Source organism: Phocoena phocoena, chromosome 20, assembly GCF_963924675.1.
Source record: "Phocoena phocoena chromosome 20, mPhoPho1.1, whole genome shotgun sequence".
NCBI classification, from domain to species: domain Eukaryota; kingdom Metazoa; phylum Chordata; class Mammalia; order Artiodactyla; family Phocoenidae; genus Phocoena; species Phocoena phocoena.
The window spans coordinates 22977629-22988204 of NC_089238.1; the positions used below are offsets into that span (position 1 = coordinate 22977629).

The 10576-nt window shown below is 54.7% G+C and overlaps 1 protein-coding gene across 2 annotated transcripts in view; it reads left to right on the forward strand.

Annotated features, from left to right (window-relative positions):
• The window catches only part of GPT2 (glutamic--pyruvic transaminase 2), a 32501-nt gene that overhangs the window by 4061 nt on the left and 17864 nt on the right, over window positions 1–10576 (forward strand). For both annotated transcript variants that reach the window (XM_065898857.1, XM_065898858.1), the window contains exons 2-4: window positions 3573–3662; window positions 5683–5791; window positions 10093–10226. In XM_065898857.1, the coding sequence (XP_065754929.1) occupies window positions 3573–3662; window positions 5683–5791; window positions 10093–10226 (333 nt within the window). The remainder of the gene's footprint in view (window positions 1–3572; window positions 3663–5682; window positions 5792–10092; window positions 10227–10576) is intronic.

The following is a 10576-nucleotide window of genomic DNA, read 5'->3' on the forward strand; positions in this document are numbered from 1 at the left end:
GGAGAGTGCCAGGGGTCACTCTTTCTTTGCCTTCCCCTTGAGTCTCTGGGTCTAGGAATGTGGGGTTTGCTCTCCTGCCTGGGCCTTAGCCTTGCTATCTTGAATTATCCTGTTTGGAGCTCGTTCAGCTTTCATCCCTGCAAACCTCAGCTTCTACTGTTGACCCTCCCACAGGCCCCTAGACTTCAGGAACCTACGTCCAGCCTTCCCTGCTTCCATGGTTAGGAAACTCAGCCCTTGGAGCTCCCACCTCATCTCTTTTTTTTTTTTTTTTTGCGGTACGCGGGCCTCTCACTGTTGTGGCCTCTCCCGCTGCAGAGTACAGGCTCCGGACGTGCAGGCTCAGCGGCCATGGCTCATGGGCCCAGCCGCTCTGCGGCATGTGGGATCCTCCCGGACCGGGGCACGAACCCGTGTCCCCTGCATCGGCAGGCGGACTCTCAACCACCGTGCCACCAGGGAAGCCCCCACCTCATCTCTTAATCACAGGCCTGTATAGGTTTGGCTCGGTTTCTTCCAGCTTGGCCTGTCATAATGGTCGGGGCCAGACCCCGTGCTGAGCCTCGGTTTCCTCAGCTGTGCAGCGCACCTGTTTTCAGGGACCCTGGGGACTAGCTGGGTTTGTCTCTGGGGCTTCCGTCTGGAGCTCTCTGTTGGACTTCCTGCCTGCCCAGTCTTGCTCATGGCCCTGGGGTCTTTTCACGTGGCCTTCCTGGCCTGGAGCCAGCTGTGCCCTCTCTCCCTTCTCTGAGTCCACTTCTTCATCAGCCTGGGCTCTGAAGGTGGTAGCCTCTCCTGTGTTGCCCACTTCTGTCACAGGGCATGATTCATAAGTGTTTGTTGAAGGAGAGGGAGGCTCTCTGGGGACTCACCGTCCTACCAAACCTTCCCGCTCGCACGTCACATGAAATGACAGGAGCCACCCCTACCTCGAGGAAACTGCCTTGTGCCTGTTAGAATTGTCCATTGTCCTAATGCTGGGCCTGTGAGCTGGGAAGGACAATGCTAGCTCCTTTTTCCTTCTCCCTGCTAACACCCTCTGAAATAAGCCATCCCCAGAGCCTGGGGGCCTTCTCCTTGAGCCCTCCTTGAGCTGAACTGTGGGAAGAGAGCCCCCCTGTGTTGGCTCTCATCTCAGTGCCCCACAGGGAGGCAGCTCTGGGCAGGATGTGTGCAGATGAGTTAAACAGGTGGGCTCTAGGATGCTGGGAATTGGAACTAGAAAGCTATGTGCTGACCTGGCAGGCTCCCGGAGGGCGGGGCTGAGGTGAGGTTGCCATTGGGTGTGCGTGCAGGCCTGGATGAGTCACTGTGGGCAGGAGCCTGCCCCTGACTCCTTGGTATTTCCCAACCCATGTAGATCTCAAGTGCCTAGATACAGGAGTCTCCTTTGTATGGTGGCCCTTGGCTGGGCAGGCTGGTCCCCTGCCCATTCAGAGGAGCCAGTTTCCCACCCTGCAGCTCGTCCATCATAGCGAACGAAGTGTCTGGAGACCATAGGTACCCAGACCCGAGAAAGGAGATGCTCTATGCTCCTAGGCTGCTTGTTGGCAGGCCCCAGATTGGTTGAACAGTGCAGGGTGAGGACACAGGAAAGGAACATCCAGGGATCTGTTCCAGGCATTATTCTCTCCCTGCATTGGGCTGGCTGAGGGCCCACAGCTGTGTGTTGTAGTTCCTGGCCCTTGACTGTGACACATTTACTCCCTACCGAAGAATGGGCTGTGCCCACACCATGGAAATCACCTGAGTTCAGCTAGCCAGGCCTGGGGGACCGTGGCAGTTGAGTCAGGCTGACAGAGCGTCCCATGCCAGGAGCCCAGGCCAGTGCCAAGGAGTGGGTCAGGTCTGCCCCTTTGCACACAGTGGCCTGGATTGCTCCACCTGTGGGACGAGCCCTGAGGCCACATGCTCCGAAGCCTGTCTCCAGGGTGCCTGCCATCACCCCAGCCCAGCCCTGGGCAGTGGGTGGTGCTGTCCCCCTGCCTTGGTCCCCTGAGATGTCTTTCCATATTGGCCAGCCCTGAAGAACTTGGTAAAAGGAGCAGGAGGTAATTAAAAGGCCTTTCTCCCCGCTACCCGCCACCAAACGTAGCTTTTGGAGACTTATCAGGCCCTGTTTATGACGGTCCAGTGCTGTTTCTGGGGTGCCCTCCTCAACGCCCCATGCCTCCTGGCTCTTGAAGCAGCTGGAGAATTTCTGTATGGGAGGGGCTGAGGAGTGGCAGATGAGGGTCAGGAAGACTTGTTCGGCAGGCAGCTGCTTTCATCCCTTAAGCCCACTGGTCTTTACTTAAGGGGTATATTACTGAGTTAAAAAAGGGAAAGTTTTCTAAAGTTGCTTTTATGCACACATTGTGTGAAATGGAGAAGGCAAGTGTCAGAACCATAGAATTGTACCTTTAAAATTTGTATTTAGGGTGCCTTTGGGGAAAGGGCAGCTGGAGATATGGGAAGGTGGCCAGGCATTCCACCCAGACCCCCCCTTGGTACTGCCACCCCTTGCCCCACCGCCTTCTTCCTCCACCATGACCCTTGTGACCTTGTTCCTGGTCCAGCTTTGTAAGATGATGATGTTTGTACTCTGCCAAGTGCTTTCATACTGTTTGTCTCAGATAATCCTTTCAGCTGCCCTGGGAGGTCCTTGAACCTGCTGTTGATTCTAACTCTTACAGTGGCTAATTCTGGATTTATCAGTGAGCTGCGTGGAGTTCCCACATTTCCAGATCCCCACAGTTCTCCATCCAAAATGCATTTTCTCCCTAGCAGCAGCCGGAGTGTCCTGCAGTCACCTCCCCAGTGACATTGTTGCCAGGGTTTCCGAGTTCCTCCTCTCTCTGCCATCTCTGTTCTGTGCTAAACGCATTGCTCAGGCAGTGGCCTCAGTTTTGCTCTTCAGCCAGTCTTTTCATCCCTGACGCTTTTTTTTTTTTCAATATGAAAATCAGCCCACATTCTTCATCCTGCAAAGACAGGGTTGCAAGAGAATGACCCCCAAGAGGTCCCTGCTGATCAGTGTCTTCTGGAGGGGAGGGTGGCTGCAGTGTCCCAGTCATTCACTTAGGGGTGGAGGTGGAGCTGCGCTTGGGGGGAGGGAGCCGGCAGTTGTGGGATCCTCTCCCTGATGTTTTCTGCTGCAGACCCCTCCCTCCCTCCCACCACATTTGCCCCAGGGTCAGCGTGGACCTGCAGCTGCCTCAGGGTGCTCTGGCAGCCCAGGAAGCTCTTCTGGCCTTTTCAGAAAATGGGTAACCTTTTGAAGCTTTAATTTCCTAATCTGTAAAAAGGGTTGTATATGGGTTGGCCGAAAATTTCATTCGGATTTTTCCATAACATCTTATGAAAAACCGAAAAACCGAAACCAATTTTTGGGCCAACCCAGTACTGGCCCTTCCTCACAGGGGTGTTTGTGAAGGTCAAATGGGACCAAGCATGTCAAGGGCACTGGGCCTGACACCTGGCAAGGCTCAGAATAGGGCTGCTTATTAATATCTTGTTGAGCATCGCTTGGCCTCTGGAATCCAGGGTCTGAGAGTCACTGAGTAACCACCTGTTGCTTTCTCTCTACTCAGGGTATCAAAAAACCATTCACTGAGGTCATCCGTGCCAACATCGGGGATGCCCAAGCCATGGGCCAGCAGCCAATCACCTTCCTCCGACAGGTGAGCTGGCCCTCAGGAACAGAGGCCACTGGGACAGCAGGGAACCAGCCAGCCAGACCCATTACATTACCTCTGCCTCCTTGCCTGTCCAGCTCCCTCAGGACACAGCAGACACCAGAATCCCACAGGGAGGTGCCATTGAAGTAGCAGCCCCCTCCAGTGCCTGATGTCCCCACTGGTTCTCTCCCTCAGTCTCCTCCCCTTCCAAAGCTGTCTAAAATTCCTAAACCCATTTTGAGGATGCTCTAGTATACAAGGCTCCCAGGTGCATGGTCCTGGATGCTGAGTTTGGAGCTGGGTTGGTGAGGGCATCAGAGAGTAGATGGGAGAGGTAGAGGCCCAGTGGGCTGGGAGATGGTACGTGGGGGTCCAGGTATGGCTTCCCAAGTGAGAATCCCCAGGTTTGAGTGTTGGCTTTGCTGCTTACCAGCTGGGTGGCTTTGGGCAAGTGGAAATCACCAGACACTGCCTCGGAGGACTGCTGGGGGACTCCATGAGATGGAGAGTGTGAAGGCCCTCAGGAGGCACATTGCAGTGTTTCAGTTTGAGTGCCAATTGCAAGGATGCTGCATGGGCCAAAACTGTGGGATTGGTGGGCTAGAGGGGAAGAGATAAGGTGGGAGAGTACTCCAGGGCCTGCTAGACAGAGGTTGGAGACCAGCTACAGCGAAAGCTTTTTCCCGGAGAAGGAATGGGGCAAAATTTGGTCCTTGTGTGGTTAAGGTTGGCAGGCTGGGGCAGGCAGCAAAGCTGAGTGCTGAATGCCCTGGTCTTTTCCTGCCCGTACTTCCTGCTGCAGGGACTGGCACACAGGAGGGGCGATCCTACCCTGCTCTCTGGGTGGAGGGTTGTTGGGGGCCCCAGGACCTCAGGCTGCAGCCCCTCAGGGAATTCACACAGGGTATGGGGGAGAAGAACCAAGGCTGGCAACGACCTCAGGAACATCCAGTGCATGGACTCCTATGGCCACTGTTGCAGACCTCAGGAGCGTGCCAGCTGCCCATGAATGTCAGGGGCCCCAAGCTGGGCCCATGGGGAGGAAGTGGATCAGACCAGACAGAGAGGCTCTGCCAGGGAAGTGGAGCAAGAGGAGGTCAGAGCATCCTGGTTGTCCTGGAAGCACACAGCTTAGGAGAGGAGAGGTCCAAGGTGGCTTCCCTCTGCAGAGGTTCCCCACACGTGCCTGGGGCGCCTCCTGTTGCCTCAGCCTTTTCTGGCTGGCTGGCACACTCCCGGATCCAGCTTGGTGCTGGCCTCCTCCAGCCTTCACAAGCACCCCAGGGAGGAGGGCAGGCTGGGTCACTGCCTATTGCACAAATCTTTTTGAAGAAAAGCTGGGCTCCAAGAAGCCTGCACCCGCCCAAAGTCCCCCAGCCGTGAGCCACAGCCTGCCTCAGTGCTCCTGGCACCGCTCTTAAGCTTCCAGCTTAGACTTGCCTGGTGAGCGGGGGTTTGCCAGCACTTTTGCAAACATTTCCTTGCTTAATCCTCTTAATTTGTGAGGTTAGGGTGATTTTCTCTGTTACAGAGATGAAAAAGCTGACTTGGTTTTCAGTTCTGGCCAGGAAAAGGGGTGATGGGGGGTGCTCAGGCTGTAGGCAGAGGTCTGTGCAATCCTGTCATCTGGGGTGCACCTGCCTCCTCAGCCCCAGCCCCCTGCTCTGGAACCCCTGGTTCTTGTGGCCTTGGGTATGTGAGCTGCTGTCCTTTATGGAGGAGGTGGGGCAGAGTAAGCAGCCTCCTTCTGTCCCCTGGCTCCTCGGAGGGTGGTGGCCTACCCTCCGCCTAGGCCCAGGTCATCATGGACCTTGCCTCTCACCATCTCCCTTCCGCTGCAGAGCGTCCACTTTCCTCCTCCCCGCCTGTCCCCAGGCCCCCACAGGCTGGGGCCCTTGTGGAGAGGCCTGTGAGGGCACTGTCCCTCAGAGTTGTCATCTCACACCGTCGCCTGCCCAGAGTCCTTTGTGCCCCTCCAGGGTGGGAGGTGCTGGGAGCCCAGCCCATGCCTCTGTTCCTCCAGGTGATGGCACTCTGTACCTACCCGAACCTGTTGGACAGCCCCAGCTTCCCAGAAGATGCTAAGAAACGAGCCCGGCGGATCCTACAGGCTTGTGGCGGGAACAGCTTGGGTGAGGCCCCGACTTGCCAGGTCCCAGCGGGCGTGAAAAGAACGTGTGTTCTCAGCGTGGGCCTGGGCCTCGGCCCAGAATGAAGGGTTACACATTGAGTGAGTGTGTGAATGTGTGTGGTGGCTGACGTGCAGAGTAAATGACAATGTTCTTCTTGTCCGTGCTCTGTCAGCCTCTTGTTTGCTGAGCTTATGGGGTCAATGCCATCTTTTGGTGGATTGGGGCACTTCAGGCACAAGAGCCTGCATTTGGCTGGATTTGGGGTTTACACTGGGAGGTGGCTTTGATGCTTAGCCCACCCTCAGAGCAGAAGGTTGAGCCCGAGGCAGCCTCCGAAGCCGGAGGCCAGAGGGAGGCACATGCCCCGCTGGCCCGGCTTCTCACTTCCCTGTGGCCACGCTGTGAGGTGCCTGTGGCCCCCTTTTGGTGGTTTCCTTGCTCTGAAGGTGCCGCCCACCCGCCCCCAACTTGTGTGTTATGTTCCCGTCACCGGACTGTGCTCCTTTGTGCTGGGAGCCCAGGCCCAGCCTCGGCCCCCAGCACCAGAGGGCTCCGTGGAGGAAGGCCCTGTAGATGTGAAAATGATCTTCTCTCCCTTCCCTGCTGAGATGGATTTCCAGCCTCTGGGCCTCTGGCTCTTTGTTCTCATCTCATGTTCTTTTTCCTGTTTATTTTTGCTTCATTCCTTTGCCCAGTGCCTACATAGGGAATCCAGCTTCCTTTGTCCTGAGGAAAATCGTTGTCCTTAGGGCTTTTTTAGGACTAGTGCCTGAATGTTTCAAAACATGGGACGGGGATTCATGTGGCTTGTTCAGCAGGGGATCAGCCACAATTGGCATCTCTGTCACCTCCCTGCCTTTCCCCTCCCCCTTTTCTGCTCTGTTCCTTTATGGAGAGCCCTATGCTTACTTTCCTGGCTGTGGTCACCCTACCAGCCCTCTGTCCAAGCTTGTGTCCTTCACAGTGTCCCTCTCAGGAAGGGGCCAGCTTCCCTGCCCGCCAGCCTGCTTGGGGTGTGGGCCAGCACCTTGTGTGGCAAGGACTGAACCACAAGCTGGCAGAGGCCAGCCCAGAGGCCTGGCCTCCAGGCTCCTTTCCTCCTGCACCCTCTGCCCAGCCCAGAGGACAAAGGCGCCTCTCGAAGACCCATGGCAGTGGGCCTGAGACTCCAGGAACTGCAACCCAGAGGTGGAGGGAGGGGGTTTGCTCTTGCATATCTGATGTTAATGTCTGGGGAACGGGGAGGGGATCTTGTTCCATGTACTAAGCCTCATCAACAAGTTTTTTTCTGTGTCAGCCAGGGCTGGGAGAATGGCATTGGGAGGCCATGTCCGTGTGAGTCGGGACTGTTGGCCTTTGGGGTTTTGGGAACCTGCACTGAGTTCTGTCTGGGGAGCTCATGAGGACAGGTGAGGTAGGTGCTCTCTGAGCCTCTTTCCTCATGCTTGCATTAGGAGATACTTTGTACCCACCTCCCGGGCTTGCAGGAAGGTTGGCATTTGTGCCCCTTGTCAGGTGTGGAGAAGCCCCGCCCTGGAGGTCACTACCTGTTCCTGCCCATCGTTGGGGGAGGGGCAGTGTCCTGGCCAAGACTGGGACAATGCGGGGATGGTGCTTGCTCTGTCAACTAAGGCTTGGGCAGCCTGAGCACCTGCCCACAAAAATAAAGGAAATGGAAAATGTCAGTATGCCCAGGGCTACCCTGGCCCACGGAGAGATTATAAAATGTGTACACAAGGTCTTAGGGCTCACCTGGACGTGTTTTTATCATGCCCTTTAAAATTATTTCTTACTGGGTCTCCATTTATTTTTTGTTTGATGAGTAATCCAGTTCTCAGGCTGTGTCCCGGATCTTAAGTAGGATTGAGGTGAAACCTAGACGCACCTGGGGGAGGTGGGAGCCGGGAGATAACGCCCTCGTCAGGCTCCTCTCTGAGCCCACGCCGTGTACCAGGCTCTGCTCTAGGCCCTGAGGGACACTGGTGAACAAGGCAGGTGGAGTTTCTTTGCTCGTGAAGCTCACTGTCAGATTTGGGAAAAACAAACATTTAAAAGAATTAACACAGAAACATAATCCCCAGTTTTCATGAGTTCTTAGAGAAAGAGCAGAGAGCTGTGGGGTTATAACAAGGGATTCTAATGTAGAGGGAGGGTTTAAGGAGAAACTGGCATTCAAATTCATGTGGAAGATGACTAAGAGAGTCAATGCACACCAGACAGAGGAAATGGTGTGCCCAAAGGCCTTGAGGTTTAAGGCTGAGTGTGATCGAGTGAAAGGGTCTGGTTGCGATGGCGCTGGGGGTTTGGCAGATGGTGCCAGTTTGTGGGCAGTGGGAGGCAGGTTGCCATGGGTCCCAGGGCAGAGTCCTACACAGGGGTAGGTGCTCTACAGCAATGAACAGAAGAAATAGGTGATGGTCCCTGCCCTCAAGTCAACATGGGGAGGCAAGGGTTCATCTGTATAAAATAAGATAACTGGAGAAATCACGGACTGGGAGAAAGGCTGGGGTGGGGCCCTATCTCAGGCTTCCTAGAGAGAGACTAGGTCTGAGTTGTGAAGGATCAATGTGGTTCAGAGCATAACAGAAGGTGGAAGTCTGTGGCTGGCAGGAGCAGGGAGCTTGCCCGTGGGGGAAGGTCTGGGAATTCAGGGAAGCAGGTGAACTAAAGGCAGGAAGAAGAGGAGGCTTAGCTGGTGTGGAAATGGCCAGGCCTCATGGAGTGGAGGGGAGGGCACTGAAAGAAGGCAGAGGGAAATAGGGAGCACAGGAAACTTTCTGAGCATGGGAGCTCAAGAAATATCAAATAAGACATCCAGTAGAAGGATTCGCTAACACCGGCTTCTGTACCTCCCCACTTTTTTATTTGCAAAATATTTCAGATGCATTCGATACCCCAAATAATGTGACAAGGCTCTGTACTCACCACCCAGGTTTGATACGTGTTAATGTTTGCCACTTGATCCTTAGAGAAGTGGTCCAGCCTCCTTCCCCCCACCCCCACCCCCACTTACAACTGGTCAGAGGGGAAAGGCCAGCCCAGTGCTGCACAGACCCTGAAACCCAGCACCTCCTGGGTGCTGGGCCTTGGATGCTGTGCACTGAGACCCAGAGAAGAGCTGGCCACTTTCCAGAGCTCCATCCTGCCTCCTGGTGGTGCTGTTGCAGTAGTCTTAGAAGGAATGAGCTGGTTTTCTTTAAATGTGTATAAAATTCAAATGGTATAAAAGGATATAGAGTGAAAGATCTGCCTCCCGTCTCTGACCCCAAGCCTCCTGGTTCACTTCCCCAGAGAATTCACCTCACCAGCTTGAGTCTCCCTCCAGAGAGATTTTGTGCATGTGCAGGTACCTATTTTCAGTTGCTTTTTAAAAACGTAAGGAGTGGCTTGACATTTTGAAAAAGTTTTTATGCAAACAGTAAAAAGCACAAATATTAATGTACAGCACCTATGTGTGCACAGCTGTGTAACCCCTGCCCAGATCACGACGTTGACCATTCCCAGCATCACAAAAGGCTCCTCTGTGCCCCTTTGCAGTCAATACCCCCAAGCCCAAAGTGGTCACCACTGTCTTTGAACTTCATGTAAATGGTGGTTTGGATTTTGATCCAAATTGGCAGCCTGAGCATGCTGTTGGCATGGAGTGGGGGTAGGTGGGTCATGCCTCACAGCCCCAGGGAATCTGTGGTTAGTGCTGGTGAAGGTTCTGGATTCCTGGGCTGGCAGGTGGTGCCATTTTGGGGTGACCATTCTCTCAAGTTTTGTGGAACCATGTGTAGGCAACAGTGATGGAAGCATGGCAGTCCCAGCTGTAATGGTACATACTGTCATAGAACGTGTAAACCCCAGTAGGGTGGGTAAAGCAGGTATGGGCACCGTTCAACTGGTTAGAAGCCAGGGCCTGAAATAATGCTTGATGTGTAAGTAGGTTCTCAGCAAATACTGGGTGGATGAATGGATGAGTGGGTGGGTGGACAGATGAACAGAAGGGCAGCTGGGTGGGTGGGTGGGCAGGTGAATGGATGTATGGATGAATGGATGGATAGCAGATGGGCAGATGGTTGGGTGAGTGGGCAGATGCGTGGGTAGATGGATGGATGACAGGATGGGTGGATGAAGCCCAGATAGGTAGTTAAGCAGCTTGCCACAGTTCCAGAGCCTAGAGTAGTGAGAATAGGGCCACACTGAGACCTCCCTGACCTCCCCCTCCTTCCCACTCCCAGTTAATTATATGGATATCACAGACACTATGGAGCCAGACATCCTGCCTCTAGTCACTGTCTTGCTTGCTGTCTTAACAGGATCTTACAGCGCTAGCCAGGGCGTCAACTGCATCCGTGAAGATGTGGCTGCCTATATCACCAGGAGAGATGGTGGTGTACCTGCAGACCCGGATAACATTTACCTGACCACTGGAGCTAGTGACGGCATTTCCGTACGTGTGAGGGTAGCTTGTTGTTGTCCACTGTTCACCCACGTGAAGAACAGCCTTGCACGTTAGGGCTGAGTGTGTGAGCCTGTTAGCAGGGAGACAGCCTGGGAGGAGAGGTTGGCCTCCCTCTGGTCGCTGCTGTTTGCCCCACCCTGGTAGCCTGCTCTCCTTACCTTGTTCAGTCTTCATGAACCTGGGTACCCCTGCAGCCTCAGTTTCCCTCCAGAGTGGCACCAGCAGGTCCAGCTGGGAGGAGTCAGGGGTCACTCGAGGGTGCCCGTCTTCCTGGCGACATCGGCCTTTCTCTCACTCAGCACATACGGTGTATCTGCTCTGCGAGGCACTGTGCCAGG